The sequence below is a fragment of the Sorex fumeus genome, unplaced genomic scaffold (genome assembly GCF_029834395.1).
Source record: "Sorex fumeus unplaced genomic scaffold, SorFum_2.1 ptg000014l, whole genome shotgun sequence".
NCBI classification, from domain to species: Eukaryota; Metazoa; Chordata; class Mammalia; order Eulipotyphla; family Soricidae; genus Sorex; species Sorex fumeus.
In genome coordinates, this window is record NW_026606071.1 from 19,886,396 (window position 1) to 19,907,356 (window position 20,961).

General features: G+C 44.3%; 1 protein-coding gene across 1 annotated transcript in view; it reads left to right on the plus strand.

Annotated features, from left to right (window-relative positions):
- The window catches only part of KIAA2012 (KIAA2012 ortholog), a 119,282-nt gene that overhangs the window by 87,828 nt on the left and 10,493 nt on the right, over window positions 1-20,961 (plus strand). The window contains exons 14-17 of the mRNA XM_056111873.1: window positions 10,699-10,789; window positions 14,394-14,565; window positions 16,687-16,801; window positions 18,425-18,762. Coding sequence (XP_055967848.1) covers window positions 10,699-10,789; window positions 14,394-14,565; window positions 16,687-16,801; window positions 18,425-18,762 — 716 coding nt within the window. The remainder of the gene's footprint in view (window positions 1-10,698; window positions 10,790-14,393; window positions 14,566-16,686; window positions 16,802-18,424; window positions 18,763-20,961) is intronic.

Consider the following 20,961-nt stretch of genomic DNA (forward strand, 5'->3'; position numbering starts at 1 on the left):
AGTAGACCTTTAATGAATATTCATTTCACATTGATTATCACAGTGATCAGTACAGGTCTACCTTCTCATGGCTACTGCCCACCTATCTTTTGCATATATCGTCCCATGTCTCTTCTCTGGACCCACATGGGGTGAGGGAGATCATAGGAGTTCACTAAAGATAAATGTGAAAACTCATGAACTTGGGAGCTTAGGTTTTTTTGCTTTTCAGGTCACACCTGGCGATGCTCAGGGGCTACTCCTGGCTTTGCACTCAGGAATCACTCCTGGCAGTGCTCAAGGGAACATATGGAATGCTGGGAATTGAACCCGGGTCGGCCGCATGCAAGGCAAACGCCCTACCCACTGTGCTATCACTCCAGCCTCCAGGGAGCTTAGATTTTGACCCCATATTGATTTCTGTTAACATCATTAACTTTTTCTTTAAGATAGCACTTGGGTTTTAAATAAATAAATATATATATATATATATATATGTACACACACACACACACACATATGCACATGCATACCCCTCACCCCATTGGGGATGCAGAGAAGAGACATGGGGCCATATTTGCAAAAGATAGGTGGGTAGTAGCTATGAGAAGGTAGAACTGTATTCATCACTGTGATAACCAATGTCAGGTGAATATTCATTAAAGGTCCACTGTCCAAATTTATGTATATATACATATTTATATATGTCATATAACATATATATGTCATACAGCAGTGTTCAGGGGCTATTCCTGTCTCAGTGCATGGGGGGGTCACTTTCAGCAGTGCTCAGGGGACCATGCAGTGCTACAGATCAAACTTGAACCTCCCAGGGGCTGGAATGATAGTACAGAGAGTAATGCACTTGCTTTGCACATGTCCACCCAGTTTTAATCCCTGGTACCCCATGTGGTTCCCAAGCCTGCTGGGAGTGACCTTTGAGCACAGCTCCAGGAATAAACCCTGAGCACAACTAGGTATGGGGGAAAAAAACAAAATAACAATAATAATATTTATATTCCTCTGAAAAGCTTCCTTCACTCAGGGCTGCAGATAAGGTTCAGAGACAGCATGTGGCTCATGGGAGTGATTCCCTGGGTTCTATTCCCAGTGCCACAAAGAGTGAAAAGAAATAAATAGAAGCTTTTGCTGCTTCCAGACAGAAAACAATAAAACACCATGGTAGTCTGGTCCCTATGGCAAAAAATTTAAGCAGGGAATCTATTCCTATCAGTCTCCTACCACTTTGATTTTCAAAGCTGGTTGACAACAGCCAGCGCCCCTCACTCTGGTCGGCAAACCTTCCATCTGATAAATCACATAACCAGGACATGAACACTAACAAGGCTCCCAGGGCATGGACAAGTGCAGTGGAGATTTTAGGCAGTACAGAACATGGTCAAATCTAACCAATGACCAAGTCAGTCAAAACACGTTTTCTCTCTCATGACAGAGGAACAAGTCTCATAAAGGTTACTCAAACAGCCTTTAATGCATTGAAATACCACTGCAGAAAATTAAAGAGCCATCTTCCTTCCTGAAGGATAAATATTAATGTTTTAAAGGGATTTCAAAATCATTGAAAGGCCAAGAAAATGTTTTAACTCCTTAAAGGATCAATTTTCCCCTTGGGGATCTCAACACAATTTGTCAGGAGTCTTTTCTTTCTGTAAGTTAAATGGGGATCTTCCTCAGCATTGAGTGGGGTTATGTCCCAGTAAATCCAGTAAGTAGAAAATATCATAATAGGAAACTCCTTTAATTGCTTAAGCTACCAAGCACTGTCACTGAGCCCAGTCTCCCCTCAATGTGCATTTGGCCTACATTTGGTTAAAATAATCTAACACAGAACCTAGTTCATAACAGTGTTCACTATCTTGTGAACGCATCAACTATTTTACCAGAAGTGGAAAGGTCTGTAAAGTTGTTCACTCTTGAGGTCTCATTATGGTTCAGCATCCTCAGTCAATATTTTATCATCACTAAAACACAAATACAGAATTAACAACAAAAACATGGAACCAAAAACATGGAATCAACACCAAAAACGCTGCCAAACAAACAAAGTCACAGGGGAAAAAATGCAAAGATCTTTCTATAGAGAGCATATTACTTATACCTTACCACCGAGTCCTCAAGTCTTAACCTAAACCTCAGTCCAGAGCACCTGAGAGGATGTTCCTAGTTATGATAAGCAGTGCACCAGGCCCCATCTGTGAGAGAAACAACACTGCATGCAAGATTTCCTTATTCAGGACAACTCAGCAATCTCCAAGTCCAAAAGGGTTGGGGAATGATAGTGAGTAGGACACTTGCTACTGCACCCGGCTGACCTAAGTTTGATCCTCAGCACCATGTATGATTCCTGAGCACTGCCAGGAGTGATCCCAGGGTGCAGAGCCCGGAGCACCACTGGATGTGGCCCAACCCACACCCTACTACACACAAAAAAAAAGTTTAAAAAATTAATTGCTATTACTTAAATACAAAATGTTCCTTTCTGTCCTGCTCACCTCCCCACAAAATCCAAGATCTTTTATAACTCTGTATTGGGACAGATGTTAACTAGACTTATTGTAGTGATCATTTTATAATAATGCAAGTATAGACCTATTACATTATACCTAAAACTAATATTATGATATATATATTATAGAATCATAAGAAGGCCATCCTGAGGTACAGGAAATGGCTAAAGGGCTAGAAAACATGTTTGCATGCAGGAGACCCGGGTTCAATCCCTGGTGGTCTTGGTTCCTGTGAAAGCCTGAAAACAAAGTCAACTCTGGAGCCAGTAAGGAAAATTGAGACAGATTAGCAAACATACGAGTCTTCAAGGCCAGAACAATAACTCAGCAGGTAAGAAGCTTGCCTTGCATGCAGCTGACCTGTATTCTGTTCCCAGCACCACATATGATCTCCCAAACCCCACCAGGAGTGATCCCTGAACTCAGAGATAGTAGAGTAATCCCTGAGAGCTGCAGGGCAAAGAAAAAAAAAGTTGTTAAATACCCATTATTAACATTATTGATGAAGACATAGTAGATATTCAGAGAAATTTGAAATTATCCAATAAATTAAAGATGAACATACCCTGAAACCCAACAATTAATTCCATTCTCAGGTCACATTAACTCAGGCTTCTTGGAAGCCGGGAATATACAAAGGGCTGGAACAGATGCTTTGTGTTCAGGACTCCATGTCAGATTTCAGTCCCACATGGTCTCCCCCAAGGACCCTGAAGACCTGCAAACAACCCCCAAGCACTGCACTAGGAGTCGTCCCCAAGCAGAACCAGCTGTGCTCCCACCAGAGAAAAATCCTTAAGTACTTCACACAAAACCATTCATTAAAGAAGAAAGAAAGCAAGAAAGCAAGCAAGAAAGCAAGAAAGCAAGAAAGCAAGAAAGCAAGAAAGCAAGAAAGAAAGAAAGAAAGAAAGAAAGAAAGAAAGAAAGAAGAAAGTGAGAGAGAGAAGGAAGGAAGGAAGGAAGGAAGGAAGGAAGGAAGGAAGGAAGGAAGGAAGGAGAGAAAGAAGGAAAAAAAGAAGAGGGACTAGAGTGACAGTACAGTGGTTTGGGAGCTTATCTTGCACGTGGCTGATGTGGGTTCGATTCCCAGCACCCCAGATGTCTCCTGAGCACTGCCAGGAGTAATTTCTGAGCATAAAGCCAGATGTAATCCATAAACAAGAAAGAAAAAAAGAAAGAAATGGAAGGAAGGAATGAAGGGAGGGAGGGAGGGGGAGGGAGGGAGGGAGGGAAATAAAAGACAGACATCAACAGCAAATAAATAAATTGTGATATGTCTACATAATGGACTAATGTGTAGTCACTTAAATGGAAAGTACATATTATCATAGATTGATCTCAAAGACACAGTGTAAGCAAAGCAAATCACAAAAGATACATGAACAGTACTACTGACACATAGATTTAATCTGTTAAACAACAGTCTGTGTTGTTTATAGGTACATTTATGTGATAAAGATATAAAAGTTATGCCCGAGGACTATGTGAAGGGAAAGGAAACTTTCCCTCCACCTGGTTGGGTCTGAAAACTCAACTGATGAAGAAAGATTGACCGGAGCCAAGCACACAAATATATTTAATGTGAATTTTATGTGACACTGGAAACTTCGTGTGAAAATGAAGATTTGGGGGCTGGAGCCATAGCACAGTGGGTAGGGCATTTGCCTTGCACACAGCCAACAGGGTTCAATTCCCAGCATCCCATATGGTCCCCTGAGCATTGCCAGGAGTAATTCCTGAGTGCGGAGCCTGGAGTAACCCCTGTGCATCACCAAATGTGAGCCAAAAAGAAAAAGAAAGAAGGAAGGAAGGAAAGAAAGAAAGAAAGAAAGAAAGAAAGAAAGAAAGAAAGAAAGAAAGAAAGAAAGAGAGAAGGAGGGAGGGAGGGAGGGAGGGAGGGAGGGAGGGAGGGAGGGAGAAAGAGAGAGAGAAAGAAAGAAGGAAGGAAGGAAGGAAGGAAGGAAGGAAGGAAGGAAGGAAGGAAGGAAGGAAAGAAAGAGAAAATGATGATTCAAAGAAAGGGTTAACCTGAGTGGCTTTTTGTAAGGGGTTGGGGGAGGGAGTCCTTCCCTGTAGGGAGGGAGAGTGGGGGTGTCTAAGCATTTTTTCTTTGGCTGTCAGTTCTTGGTTTCTTTCAAATTAGAATATTCAGTTTCCCCAGGTCCCATTTGGGGGATTTTTGTGTTCTAAATCCATTCAGTTGATAAGTAAGTACCTAGTGTAAGAGAATCTTTACCTCTGGGGGAGAGAGAAAAAGATAGGATTGTATATTAAAATGATGTTTTCGACTGATTCTGAAATGGAACTTTTTTCTTTTTAAAATGTGAATCTATTTTAGAAAAAAAGTGTTACTATTTCACAAAGCTAGGGGTTAAGTACAAGAGTAATCTTTATAAAGTACTTCCTCCTACACTTTGACTTTCTTAAAATATTTCACAGATATTTTTATGTTAATACATTATAAGTATTGTCCAACGATCACTTCGTTGGACAATACTTGTCAAGAGTATGTCAAGAGAGGGGTGCGGCAGGGTGATACCATTTCACCAAAACTCTTCAGTGCCACCCTCGAGAACATCATGCGACGACTGGAATGGGAAGGAATGGGAGTGAAGATAGATGGTCGGCAACTACACCACCTCCGCTTTGCTGATGACATTGTTTTAATAACACCAAACATCAGCCAAGCGGCACAAATGCTGGCCGACTTTGACCGTGAGTGTGGAAAGGTAGGACTACAGCTGAATCTTACGAAGACAATGTTTATGAGAAACAGCCTTGTTCCTGACGCCCCATTCGCTCTCAATGGAACGACCATCTCCGAATGCAACAGCTATGTGTACCTAGGTCGAGAGGTCAACATGACAAATGACCTGGCACCCGAGCTGCGCAGGAGGAAGAGAGCGGCTTGGAACGCCTTCAAGAACGTCGAAGAAATAGCTAAGAGGACGAAGAACCTCCGGCTCCGGGCACATCTCTTTGATTCCACTGTTCTTCCTGCATTAACATATGCCTCAGAGACCTGGGCCCTACGCAAACAAGATGAGAACGCCATTCAGGTCTCCCAAAGAAGAATAGAAAGAGCTATGCTTGGAATATCACGTTTCACTCAAATGAGAGAACGAATCCGGAGTTCTGACATCCGTCAACGATCAAGGATCAGGGACGCTGTCTCATTTGCCAAGGTGTCGAAAATCAGATGGGCTGGTCACGTAATGAGATTTAAAGACGACCGTTGGACTAGAGCTGTTACTGATTGGATTCCACGGGATGTCAAGAGACCGCGTGGCCGCCCACCTACCAGATGGTCAGACTTCTTTGTCAAGGTCATGAACGATCGGTTTGAGGCCCTCCATGTTCCCGGAGCGAAGAGATGCCATTGGGCTACACTAGCACGCGACAGGGACAAATGGAGACGTTACTGGCGCCCGCTCGAGCAAATCGACGACTAACGGGAAGTTAAGTTAAGTTAAGTTAAGTATTGTCCAACGTACTCCCTTTGTTTACTCCCATGCTTCCTAGATGTCAGGATATTTTACTAGAGAAAACTCTATGATCTATGTGGATCCACATCCTAGAATGACAAATTTTCATTTTAACAGGGACACAAGCTCGGCAGAACCTCAGTTTTTGGCCAGTACAACTGTGCCCTCTGCTGGTCCTATAGTGACCTGTTTCAAATTCCTAGTGGTTTGGAAAAGTAATGAATGACAATATCTTTTTCTGAATCTGCCCTCACAGAATTCCCATTCAATTAACCTTTAATCATCTCCCAATATGCTAATGTTATACATTTATCATGATGTCATTTAATTTGATTTAAGCTTCCTAAGACTGGAGTGTATCCAAGCTCTTCACCTCTCTACTGCTCACATCTAACACCCAGCGTGTAGTACAGATTTAATAATCATCTGACATTTAAAGGCATTAATAACAAATTTATCAAAATGCAAGTAGCACAAAATTCCTAGAGAAAAAAATAGGGTCCAGAGAGTACCTCTGGTATTGGCTTTTGCCTTGCGGACAGCAAACCTCGGTTCAAATCTGCATCACTACACGTGGTCCAGAGCACGGAGCCAAAAACAGCCTGAGCACCAGCAGGTGAGTCCCAAGCCTTCCCAACACCACACCCCCACCCACGCTCACCGCAGAAAAAGTTTACATCTTTCAGTAATCAGAAATGTGGACAAAGAGTAATTCTTATAACCAAAAACATTCCTTGGGGCCAGCGATGTGACTCAGTGGCAGAGCACATGCCTCACATGTGTGAGGCCTCTGGGTTTAATCCTCAGCACTGCTTTAAACAACAACAAACATTTCTTTCAACAACAGCAGCGAACATTTCTTTCAAGTATATGCTATGTAAAGTTCCTTGCAGTGACAAAATATTTGAAGCTATGTGAACTTAATGTTTAGATGTTCTGTTAGTCAACTGTAGAACATACATTTAATGAAATGCTATGCTATGTTTCTATTAAAGTGTGTGTGTGTGTGTGTGTGTGCTTGTTCCATGAATCTTTGTTGCCAGGCACATGGTTGAGAGATATAATATATGTCTGATATGTGTGATACCCTGGATTTTATCCTATACCCTAAAAGTCATTTAAAGAATATTTTATGATATGGGATATTTTAATAATATAAAATTAAAGTAAGATTTTGGGCCAAGGAGATTGTACAGTAGGCAGAGCACTTGCCTTGCATGTGACTGACCAGGGTTCCATCCCCTGCATCCCATAGGGTCCCTGGGACTGCTAGGATTGATCCCTGAGGACAGAGCTAGAAGTAAACCCTGAGCACTGCTGGATATAGAAAACAAAAAACATTTTTAATTAAAAAACAAGTGGAGTAAAATTATACCTACGTTACAGGATTTTGTACCACTGTATCACTATATCACCCTCATCCCATTGTTCATCGATTTACTCAAGCGGGCACCAGTAACCTCTCTATTCGTCCCAGCTTGAGATTTTAGCAGCCTCTCCTTACTCTTCTTTCCCAATGATTGGAGGCTCTTTCAGGGTCAGGGGAATGAGACCTGTTACTGGTTTGGGCATATCAAATACGCGACGAGGAGCTTGCCAGGCTCTGCCCATATGAGCAGGATACTCTTGGTAGTTTGCCGGGCTCTCTGAGAGGCATACATACATATATTTCTCTCTATGATTTGTTGCCTACTGTCTGAACTCCATCAAACATGGTGTGGTAATTATGGAAAATGGGTAGAAAGTGTCTTATGGTGTGTCTGGAAAGTGGCCTAGAACGTGGTGGCGGTTGGGTACTAGAGGTCGGCTGTCAGGTCTGAGTCCCTTGGGGCGGGGAGGGCTCTCGCCCGCCCCCCTCTGGGGCGCCTCGAGTGAGAACAGCCTGGTGCAGAGTCTGGTGGCATGTTTATGTAGGCCTTGTTTTATACTCCCATCTGGGAGGAGCAGACATCAGTTCTGGAGGATGTTTGATGAGGAGATTATCTGGTGCCGGCAGGTTGTGGCTCATGGATTTGACCCCTGGGTCACTGGAGACTGGGGGAAGCAGGTAGAGTATCTCTGCTACCATCCAGTTGAGTCCAGAGTCCAAGGTCACAAAGTTCCACATTACCTGGGTTTCATGGGACTTCAATCCTGCGTGAGGCTCGGGTCGAGCATCCAGAAATTTACAAAATACAGGTATACAAAATAAAAATACAGATACACAAAATACAGGATTTTGTATATCTCTTCAAATTTGAGTATAGGACCGAAGTAAGAGTACAGAGGCTGTATTGCTTTGCATGCAGCTGATCCAACTCGATCCCCAGCACCTATGTAGTTCCATGATCCTCGGGAGTGATCCTGGAGCACAGAATCAGGAGTAAGCACTGAACAACGCTGAGTGTGGCTCAAACCCCCACATAAACAAAATATGAGGGCATCTTTATAGTAAAACAATAAAGGATTATATCCATAAACTCATTGCCTCACTCAAGATCAAGAGAATACCTCCATCTTTCACAAACATTTCTTCCTCATTCCCTTAGTGCAACCTCCCTCATCCCAGACCACCACTTACTTGCACACTCGCATTATATGTGTGAATTTTCAGAACTTCCTATAGAGTTACACCAGTTGCACCCCCTCCCTTTTCTTCTGTCTGGTTTTATTCACTCCATACACTTGTGTGCACTTGTGTCTAAATCCTCTAGACACAGCCTTTCATTTCTCCTGACTGAAATACCTGAGTGATAACAGCGGGATTTTATGCTGTATCTAATTTAGCTGTTTCAGAAACTGCCACACAAATGTCCTGTGACTGGCCTTTTACATTCCAACCTGCAGTCACGGGGGTCCCACACCCTCCGTATTCTTGTCGATCTCAGTATAGTTAGTCTACTTGGTCATTCTAATACTTATGAATTGACTAAAGGTTTTTTCTTCTTTATGTTTGCTCTTGCCAATTTTCCTGCAATTAAATATATTATCCATGACTTTTAAATTAAATTAACTAAAATGAAAGGATGCCCTGTTTAAATGCAGTCAGGGGACTCTTTCTCATTCTCAGAGTGTCCTAATCTGATCTTCAGAGCACCCAGCCATGCTGGGGGTTCTGCTGAACCTTCCTCATAGGATAACATTTCCTGTTTTAATTACTTTCCTTTTTAATATTAAAACCATACTGATGTTTTATGGAGGGAAAAAATACATAAGATGTTTCTGATCTAACATAATATTTCCTTTTTATTTTTTCCTTTAGTCCTATTCCTCTAGGGCTGGAGCGATAGCACAGCGGGTAGGGCGTTCGCCTTACAAGCGGCCAACATGGCCGACCCGAGTTCGATTCCTCCGCCCCTCTCGGAGAGCCCAGCAAGCTACTGAGAGTATTCGATATGCCAGACACAGTAACAACAAAGTCTCCAATGGAGACGTTACTGGGCCCGCTCAAGCAAATCGACAATCAACGGGAGGGCCTTTACCCTTTTTACCTATTCCTCTACAGAAATATTTTCGCATTCTAATGTAATGCTATAATTTACATTCTTCCTATCATTATATCATAGTTTTCATTATTTGGGGCCAGGGGGGTTTGGGGGGGGTCACATCCAGCGATGCACAGGGGTTACTCCTGGCTCATGCACTCAAGAATTACTGCCAGCGGTGCTCGGAGGACCATATGGGATGCTGGGAATCAAACCCAGGTCGGTCACATGCAAGGCAAATGCCCTACCCGCTATGCTATCACTCCAGCCCCAAAGGGCCAGGAGGATTTTGGACCACATCTGGTGATGCTCAGGATCACCCCTGGCTTACGGGGTGATATGTGGTACCAGGAATTGAACTGGGGTCAGCTGCATGCAAGAGATCAAATGCCTGAACATTTTCTATCTATTCAACTTCCCATATTATTTATTTTAACCGTCATTTTTAAAATATAAAATGAATTCATCACAAATTACTTCTCAATCCCCCATGGTTGCTGAGCTGTTCTGTTTGTTTATTATTACTAATAATATTGTAAAACTAAGTTGGTACAAAAAGCTTATTTCTCCTTTTGAATTGCTTCCATATGATAAACCCCCAAGAGTGAGATTCCTGGTCAAAGACTAGAATATACATATATCATTTCCCAAAAGGAATTTGGCGGGGGTTGAGGGGCAGGGCGGTCACTTCAAGCCACTCTCTGCCAGTGATACAATGCAAGGACTCAAGGATGTGATGCTGTGGGGACCCTGCAATGATGGCAGGATTCCCCCAGGCCACCCCCACAGTACTGGGAGGTTCCAGACTGGACCTGAGGACCAGGTCCTGTAGTGCTGAGGATCAAACAGGATCAGCCCTAACATGTCAGTTACATTAACCCCTGTACTATCTCTTAAGCCCCAAAAGGGACTTTTTTTTCATGTTTTTATGAGGTCCCCAGTGTGCTTAGGGGTCATAACCACACACTATGGTGCTAGGAGAAGAGCCATGAGGTACTCAGGGGGCATGCTATGCACTGGTCAAGGCCACTAACACAGAGGCCTGTTCTCTACCATTTGAACCACATCCTGGGCCCCAAAAGCAAAAAGCATTTGCAGTCACTTGCCTTGCACCTGCACTGGCTTGGGCAACATTTGCTGGGTGTTCCATACTCGGTATGTGTATGCCATTGATGTTTTCCCACATCTGGGATCAGGGTCTACTGACTTCTGCTGACTAAGGGAGTTTTCTCTTCATAGGCCCAGACTCAAGGAGAAAGGCCCTGGCGCCTCTCACGGCTCCCCGCATTGAGCACACACAAACCCCAGAGGCAGACACTGTCCAAACCAAGTAAGTGTTCCAAGCTGGAAAGACCTGGACCTCTCTCTCTCTGTTTATTCTGTCTTCATTTTCCATCTATTTCCATGTTTTCTTTTGTTTTGTTTTGTTTTGTTTTTTTCTAAGAGGCAGGAAGAGCCTCAGTTGAAAGCATGCCCTGACAGATGGAATTAAACTGGTGTGTGAAAGAGATTCTTGAGGAGAATCCTCATAGTGTGCTTCCTGCTGAGTCATCATTTGGGGCTGCGCGGGTGAAAAATGAAATGTGGGGTGTGGAAACAATCTCCTACATTTTTTCGGCATCTCTGAGATCCCCAAGCATCCCTAAAGATGGTCTACACGCTCAACCTTGGTTTCTTCATTAAGTTTTGCCAACCCAAAAGCTAAAAGGCAGAGCACATTTATTTAGCATATGAGAATTGCAATTTGGGGCACACGCATTTGGGCTGAAATCTAAAATGTGCCCCCACTCATAGGAGGGACAAAATCAGGATATATTTTTAATAAGATTAAAATATGAAGAACTAAGAAGTTAAAAGAAAAGGTGAACGGAGACTGGAATTTTGTAGCAAACATAAAATGGAACATACAATCTTTTTCCACTCTGGAATGCCTGTGGTCTTTCTTGAACACGTGTATATCTTCTCCCCTTCTCTCCATTCTCATTTCTCTAAGAATATTTCTTTCAATAAAACTAGTTTGGGGGGGATGATAGTTTATACAGATTTTGGTTTATTAAAGGCTATGCAACTGGGGCTGCAGTGATAGCACAGCAGGTAGGGCGTTTGCCTTGCACGCAGCCGACCCAGGTTCGATTCCCAGCATTTCATATGGTCCCCTGAGCACCGCCAGAGATAATTCCTGAGTGCAGAGCCAGGAGTGACCCCTGTGCAACGCCGGGTGTGACCCAAAAAGCAAAATAAATAAATAAATAAATAAATAAAATAAAGTCTATGCAACTAAATCCTAATCCTACATAATGTTACAGAAGTTTTATTTCAAGTTAAAAAAAAATAAGAGTTGACGAGTTTAACAAATTTATGCTATTTCTGACAAAATATTGGTTACCTCATCTGTTCTTTGGGGGGGAGGGAGAAAGTCCATAATCATTCCTTTTCCTGACCCATTAGATAAATTCTTGAATTTTTCATAGAGTCTTAAAACAATTCCTTTTGTAGTGGATAACACCTCACAAGTGAGAGGCCCTGGGTTCTATTCCAAAGCAACACACATTGGGGAAAAGAATTATGTTGGCTCTATATATGAGATCTTTGACCTCATTTAAATGAGACAGGTGACACAATTTTTTTGTAATGACTGAGAGGCCCCATTTAAAAAATGGTTCCACAGACGTCAGCATTTCACAGCACATCCTCTGCTCTGAGCAAAGGAAGGATTGTAATCAGACTAACACTAATTGCTGCCATGTGTTTCGGGGCTCGCTCTGCTCACTCAGCGTCACTCGCTGTTGCTGGGCAGGAACACACAGCCCTTGAGACCATTCCAAGTGGAGTCTGCCTCCGTGTGGCGCTGAAGCCTACTGCAGCCTCCCTGCACCTCTGTGATCTGAGAAGCTGCCTCCCTGGCCTCCTGGAATAAGGAATCTTCCCCCTGAGGAAGCAGCTTTTGTGTTCCCTAAAAATGCAGGGATAGGCTGAGGCGAACTGTGATTAAGAGAAATTTTTATACTCCGTCTTTCTCTACAAGAGATTTAAACTGCTTACAACAACCTCCTCCCTACCACACACACCCACACACAATTAATAAAAACCAACTTTTTTCCTAATGAAGAAGAAAAAAGAGGGTGAGGGAACCAATGCCCCACAAAGGTCATTACAATCATTTTAAGTAAGATTAGAACTCTCAGATTTGATAGATCCCCAATGTGAAAAGTGCAAAATAAAAAGAGCAACACAATAAGGTATGCTTGTATTTCTCCTCGGTTGCTTCTATGGATTTTGTTGTGTGGGGTTTTATTTAATTTGTTTTTTGTTTTGTTTTGTTTTGTTTTGTTCGTTTGTGTTTTTATTTTATTTTTTTATTAGTGAAACACCATGAGATACAGTTGTAGACTTACAATTTTTTTGTGCTTGGGTTTCAGTTATGCAATGATTGAGTACCCATCCCTCCACTAGTGCCCATTCTCCACCTCCAGTGCTCCCAGTATCCCTCCCACCCCACCCCTGTGACAGGGCATTCCCTTTTGTTTTCTCTCTCCTTTTGGGTGCTGTGGTTTGCAAAAGAGGCATTGAGTGGCAATCATGTTCGGTCTATAGTCTACTTTCAGCATGCATCTCTCATACTGGGAGGATCCTCCCAACACCCTTTATTTGGTGCTCCCTTCTCTATCTGAGCTGCCTTTTCCCCTAGCATGTACAGCTGGAGTCCAAGCCATGGAGTGAACCTCCTGGTACTTATCTTGGCTATTCGTGGGTGTTAGTGTCCTATTTTGCTACTTCGTATTCCCCAGATGAATACAATCTGTTTTTGTTTTTTTGTTTTTTGTTTTGGGATCAGACTCGGTGGTGCTCAAGGCTTACTCCTGGCTCTGCACTCAGGGATCACTCTTCACAGGGCTCAAGGACCATAACGGATGCAGGGGTCAAACCTGAGTCAGTCAAGCGCCGTACCCGCTATACTATCTATCTGGCTCTCTTCTATAGTTTTTTTTAAAAAGGGATGATTTGAAGGGAAGAATGATTGAAGATCCATATATTTACAGGAAAATCTATTTATCAAGTTTCTATAGTAAGACCCTATGCTAGAACAGCACAATAAATATAATACTGATTTAACTAAAACCTAAGTTCCCAGAACTGGGCCTAGCACACAGCAGCTGTGACTGCTACATAAATTAAAATTCATGTGACTGTTTCTCACTGACCCTTCGTCCCAGAGAATATAAGTCACTTATCCCCAAGGCTCATTGCCTGCGACAGCCACTCTTTAAGGGATCTGAATACCACAGCACATGACTGAGATGACGGAGTTGGATAGAAGAAGAGAACTCAGAGTCTGTAAGGAATAAATAGACAGTTGTGTGTTCCTATGACAGACTTTTATTCAAAATTCTCTTTTCTTCACAGCTAAACCTTTAATAGAAGAAATTTCAGTTAATGAACTGGAGTGATAGTATAGTGGGTAGGGAATTTGCCTTTCAAATAGGCAACCTGGGTTTGATCCCCAGCACCCCAGTGGTCTTCTGAGTCTACCAGGAGTGATCCCTGTGTGCAGAGCCAGGAATAAACCTTGAGTACTGCCAGGTGTGACCCCAAAACCAAATAAAAAAAGTTAAATATTTTGATGCTAATTGATTATAAATAATAATCATTTATATAACCATTTATTCTGCTTAAAACAGGGTTAAAAGGATAAAACAAAATAAACACCCCATTATCTTATTCCAGAAGTTTTAGGAACTTCACCTTGAGTGAAGACCAGTCCTTCTACTCTCCCTTATTCAGAGATGTGCTGAGAAAAAGGGGCTTGAGCAGGTGTCCAAAATGTCCATTATAGCACCTGGTTGGGGACAGTATGCACTGGGTGTGTGTTTATTTTCCTTCACCCATGCCCGAGCTTCCTTTACTTTGTTCCTGTGGCTTTACTCTTTTTGAAGGGGCAGAGACTATGCTACACACCATCTCCACAGAGGACTACCAGGACATGGACCTGAGTCCCCACAGAGGTTGGGTTCGGCAGATGCATCTCTCCTTCCAAGAGAAAAAGAAGAGATGAGTCAGCCAAGGCTGCTCAACCAGCACCTGCCCGCCAAGGTGGGTCAAATAAGTGTAAAACCCCATGATTTGGTCCAAGAGCCCTGGCTGGATCGTGCTTCTACCCAATTGGCACAGACAGTCATGTGGACTGCTAGACAAGGGCACGCACATATCACAGGGGCAGATGGAGCAGAAATCCAGCCTGTGGTCTGCTTCCTCTAGCCTAGACCCAGTCCCCAATTGGGCAGCATCCTTCTAAAGGATAGGGCTCGCATCTCTAATCTCTACTAAAGTGCCAACAGCCAACCACTGCTGCCTTGTGCACTCACAACAGCGTTCACCTATGTGGAGGTTTTCCCATGTCCCCCATCCTCCTATTCTCTGGACTCCCATTAGATTTCCTATAATTCCATCCTAATGCTCTCTATTGGAGTTAGCACAGCGTCTCCACCAGGTCAAGGGCTTGGCCACCTATGGCTACCCCCACATCAGAAACCTATCGCCAGTCCCAGCTGCCACCTGTGCCTCTCTAACCAACAGGGACTCCCTTCTTCAGTTCAGAAATTGGCAAGACTGACTCACCAAACTCAAGTAAAAGACTACTGCTTGCTACTGATTTATTACAGTAGCTACTAGAAGGTTCAATCAGCAGGCCCAAGAGGAGATACATCAGGCAAGGTCCAGATTGGTCCCAGGCACAGAAGCGTCTGTCCCTGTGGCGTTTAGGGGTGGCTCCTCCCACCACAAGAGACGGTCACTAACCAAGGCGGACTCTGAACTGCTTCACGAATGTCCTTTTGGAGGTGACGTTGTTTCAGGCAGGCATGATCGATCCAATCATTGGCCAGGAGCAATTCATTCCAAGCCCTCTCCCCTCCACGGAGGTCAGTGTTTGAGTGCAGTTCAAAGTCCCAACCCTCTAATCACATGGTTGGCTCATCTGTCAATCAACTCCCCTCTTCTTTGGGGGTTTCCAAAACCATAATAAAGACAGTCCTTTGATTTTCATGCTCCAGAATTGATGAAGGTTTTAGGATCTCTATGCAAGGAGGTGGGTATAGAGACAAAATCCATATTTCTTATTGTGTAGCAATTTCACTGAGTGGATAGCTGTGACCCAGCTCTGTTATCCTGTCTTTTTGTTTTGTTTGGTTTGTTCTTTTTGTGTTTTGACTACACTGAATGGTACTCAGAGCTTACTCCTGGCTCTGCACTCACTCCTGGTGAGCTCAGAGGACCATATGGGATGCCAGGAATTGAATACAAGTCAACGTTGTGCAAGGCAAACACTACCTGCTGTATTATTGCTCTAGCCACCCTCTACCATCCTGTCTTAGGAGGAGTCCTGATGTTGTCCCTGCATGTGGAGAAAAGTGAAGACTGACATGACAGTCATCAGCTTTGCAGGTTTCCTGAAAGTTAGCAAATGATGTGACAGGGAATAAAGGTGGCATTGATTTCAATTGTTTATTATGGCAACAACCATTGATCTAACAAAACTAACAGAAGTGATCACTATCTGGCTTTGGTCCACCTCTGTAGAACATGATTTACCATCCCCCCAAGAAGGAGGAAAATCATAAAGTGTATGCTGTTCTTCTTTTGTCTAATGGAATCATATCTAGCTGTTTTAAATTAAAAGCTAAGCATTGGGATCACCAGTTTTATTTGCTTTAAAACTCAGTCCTCTGTGCCAGGGACGTAGCTCAGTAAGCTGGAGCATAGGCTTTGCACACAGGAACCCACAGGTTCTGTCCCCAGCGCCATATGGTTTCCTGATCACCACAGGGAATGACCCACAAGTGCTGAGCAAGGAGTAACCTTTATGCACAGCCTGGAGCAATACAAAAACAAAACAATAAGGCTGTCTTTCATGGCATCTGGTATCCACTTGAATTCCATTTTAACCATCTGTCATCTTGTTCAACATAATCTGACTTTGGGGACTGGAGTGATAGTACATCAGGTACAGCACTTGCCTTGCGTGCAGTCACCTGGGCTTGATTCCCTGCACCCCATATGGTCTCTGAGTCTGCCAGGAATGGGTGCAGAGCCAGTAGTAAGCCCTGAGCACCACCTGGTATGGCCCCAAAACAAAACAAAAACAATATGGCTTTGATGGTTTCTTTCTTGTTCTGTGCATGCACCATGGTCTCTGTATAGTGATGCCTTTCCTTAATTTCTCACCCTTAGGGAATGGACTCGATGGACAAAGCCAAGAGAAAGAAGAGAACCAAGGCACAGAAGTCCAAGGCATCCAAAGGGGGAAGGAAAGGACAGGTCCACAGGGAGACAGAGGTCACTATGGGTAAGGAAGAGTACTGGGAGGAATGACCCAGAAGAAGGCTTCCACGAGGACAGGAGGAAGTTTTCCTTCAGAAGCAATGCCACAAAGCATTCAGTGCAGTTTTCTGGAACAGACGGCTTGTCACAGTCAGGAAAGTGTTGCAAACCTTACTTCATTCCAATATCTCAGGAAATGGAAGAGGATTGAAGGTGCCCAAAAACCTATGCTGAGCAAGAAAGCGATGATGATGATGATGATGATGATGATGATGATGATGATGATAACAATGCCTATCATTATCACCTATAGTAGTAGCACCTAATAATAGTGAATACAGTGGGTATTCAGGGCTGCAGAGATAGGACAGCTATTAGGGCACTTGCCTTGCATATCACTGACCCGGGTTTGATCCCCAGCAGCTCATATGGTCCCCCAAGCCTCACAGAGTGATCCCTGAGCAAAATGCCAGGAGTTACATCCTGAACACCACCAGGTGTGACCCAAAAACAAAAACAAAACAGTGATAACTCACTGGATTGGAGATCTGAAATTTCCACAAAGTTTCATGAACATCTCCTGCTGTTATTGTTTCCTGTGGCAACTGAGGTTGCTGGTGGCTGAAAGTTGCATAGAACCACAGATCAGAGGGATGAATGCAGGGTCTGAGCTCTTGGGCTCCAAACTGATGCTAGTATCACTGTTTATATGAACTAAGTAACTCACAGTCCGCTAACTTAGAGGAGAAGGATACCACAGCTCTGAGTGGTTACCCTCATTGCCACTTTATCCTCTCAGGAACCTGTGTTGTATCTTCTACGAAAAACAAACTCCTGTACTTCTGAAACTTTCTTTAGCTTAAAACCTATGCATCCTTTCCTACTCACGTGTTTCAGAAGACTACCTGAACAGAAAGGACAATCTCTTTTGAAAGGTTGCTTTTTTGGTTGTTGTTGTTTGTTTGTTTGTTTGTTTTGGGGCCACACCCAGCGATTCTCAGGGCTAACTCCTGGCTCTGCACTTAGAGATCACTCCTGGCAGTGCTCAGGGACTATATGGGATGCTGGCGATTGACCCTGAGTCAGCAGCATGCAAGGCCAGCATGTCACATGCTGTACTATCTCTCCAGCCCCATTGCGGGGGGGGGGGGGGGGGTGCTTTTTAAAACTCTTGCTCACATTGTTAAAGCTCCCCATGACCTGAGTAGCAAGGACAAAATTAAGCAAGGAAAATACTTGTCACCCAAGAGGTGAAATGAAGACGAATCCTTTTGAGTACCAAAGGCTTAAAAATGTTGCCAGGTTACAAAGCTGCAACTCAAGACAGACTCCTGGGATATGACTTTGCAGCTGTGTCTCTAGTTCTCCTGCCAGAGACTTGTCCCCACCACAGGTCAGGGTGACAGAGCGCAGTGGCACTCCTGAGCTACAGTTGTTCCCAATAGGCTAATGCCAGCGCCTCAAAGGGGAGTCTGTGGCACTACCCTACTCAAGAAAACAGATTCCTCTAGATTCAGGCCCCAGCCTTGGAGCTCAGGAATCTATACCCCCATATAATTGATTCCATTGCACAAGGAAGCTTTAAAAAAGAGAGACAAAGTTGCATCAAAATCATGTTTACTTTCTGCCCACAATTGTTCTCCCTCAGGAAAGTCAAAGAAACCAAAGGCTGAAAAGAAATCACACCTAGTTCCCAAAGCAAAAAAAACAGGAGCCAAAAGAAAACGGACACGGATGGAAAGGAATCCGGAGACAGCGGCTGAGCTGAGTGGGTCTGAGGCCCCCAGCGATAAGGAATCAGGGGACACCTCTGATGGGAGTTTCTTTCCCCGGGGCTCTGGGGCAGAGGACCCCTGGTTTCCTCCCACAGATGAGGTTCAGGAGAGCCAAGTGTCTATAGACAGTCGAGCATCCCCTAGCCAGACCCTCACTGTGGCTGAGGGTGTGGCATCTGCAGAAGACACAAGCACTGAGGACCCTGCCAAGGTCAGTGCCCATTCCCAGACTGGGGGGAGTGCTGGGGGCTTTGGTCCTTATCAGTGCCACTGATCTTGGGACAGAAGTGGGGGGTGATGCCTGGACCACCCCACAGGTACTGACATGACTGTACTACGTAGTGGTCCAAACTGTCCTCTGGTACTTCTGACCCTTTTATCAGAATTGACCAAATATCAAAACCCCTTTGACATGATCTGGGATTCCAAAACTGCTACATGTACCCAGCCCTGAAAGAGCTGCAATCTGAGAGGTCGAGGCCTCCAGCTAGAGAAGGTGGACATGGGCCACTAGAGCCAAGCACATATTTTTGTAGTTGTTGTTTGGAGGTCACACCCAGTGGAGCTCAGGAGCTAGTCACAATTCAGGCTCAGAGATCATTCCCAGCAGTGCTGAGGATGCCAGGTACTGATGTGGGGTCTCTCACAGGCAAAGTCTGCATCCACCCTTTGAGCTCCCTCTCCAGTCCCACAGCACAGACTTTTTCTCGGCTTTGTCTGAATTTTATGCATTGCCTTCTCCCAAAGGTGAGGAATCATCTCCTTTTCTAGCTTGCTTTTCTGTGGCACAGCTGGGCCTTGGGCAGCTTTAACTACACACCTCTGCCATACAAGGTGCTTTAGTGGGTAAGAGTTATTTTCTTCCAGGGGCCTTGATTCTAAGGCTGACTTTTTTTAAATTTTTTTATGTAGGAGTACTGCTATTTATTCAGCCACTGATTAGCTGATTGAATTGTGCATGAACTCCACCTTACTTTTTTTTCATTTTTTATAATTTTATTTATTGAATCACCGTGAAAGCAGTTACAAAGCTTTTGGGTCTAATTCTCAGTCATACAATGAAACACCCATACCTTCACCAGTGCCCATTCTCCACCACCAACAACCCCAGTATACCCCCATCCCACACCCTCCCCCTGCCTGTGGGGCAGATGATTTCCACATTACTCTCTCTCTATTTGATCACATTCAATATTTTGACACCAGACCCACCATTATTATTTGAGATTTTACCCCAACACTCAGATCTGCTGAAGGCAACAGTAGACAATTTGTTTTCTATTGCTGGTTATGAATAACATATGATGTCACGTGGCTGCAGTAGTGGCTGCACAATTTTTTTTTTTTTTTTTTTTTTTTTTTGCTTTTTGGGTCACACCCGGCAATGCACAGGGATTACTCCTGGCTCTGCGCTCAGGAATTACCCCTGGCGGTACTCAGGGGACCATATGGGATGCTGGGAATTGAACCCGGGTCGGTCGTGTGCAAGGCAAACGCCCTACCTGCTGTGCTATTGCTCCTGGCTTCACAATTTTGAAATTCCAAAATTTTAACACAAATCTGGAGGGATTTCTGCCAAAGCCTGCTGGGTTCCAAGATTTGCTCCTGAGTCTCTGGGATCATGGCCGTTAAGCAGCTTGATCAGGAGCCAGAAAAGCCGTTCGTGGGCGATGACTTGGGGTCTCGTTGGGGTGCAGAGGACAGGACTGGCTCCACCCCCATCCCATGAGGTCCAACAAGCTTCGTCACTGTGGGCCCAAGCCTGACTGTCCAATGGCCTCTGGAGTATGGCGGCCACCAAGCCACCAATGGGGAGCAGGCGGAGGGACAACACCCTTTCCCCCCTGGGGTGGCCCGGTGACAGTAACCTACTGCGTGGTCTGGACGTATTTCTGCCAAAAGCCGCTGGGATTCGAGATTTGTTTCTGAGTCTCTGGGATCATGGCCGTTAAGCAGCTTGATCAGGAGCCAGAGAGGCTGTTCATGGGCAATGACTTGGGGTCTCGTAGGGGTGGGGAGGACAGGACCGGCTCCACCCCCATTCCATGAGGCCCTGCATGCCTCGTCACTACAGGCCCAAACCTCACTGTCCAGTGGCCTCTAAAGGATGGCGGCCACTGGGCCACCAGGAGGAACAGGCCAAGGCATGAAACCTATTCCCACCTGGGTTGGCCCAGCACTGGTAACCTACTGCAGGAACTGGACGCATTTCTGTCAAAAGCTGCTGGGTTTTGAGATTTGTTTCTGAGTCTCTGAGATCATGGCCATTAAGCATTCAATCAGGAACCAGAGAGGCCATGCCTCCAATTATATAGCTGAGTCGAAGGTTGTTTGTGGGTATGTTTCCCACATACCTAACTTTTGGCCGTTTACTTTCTTGGTAAATTTTGCCCCAAGTTTTTGGGGTCTG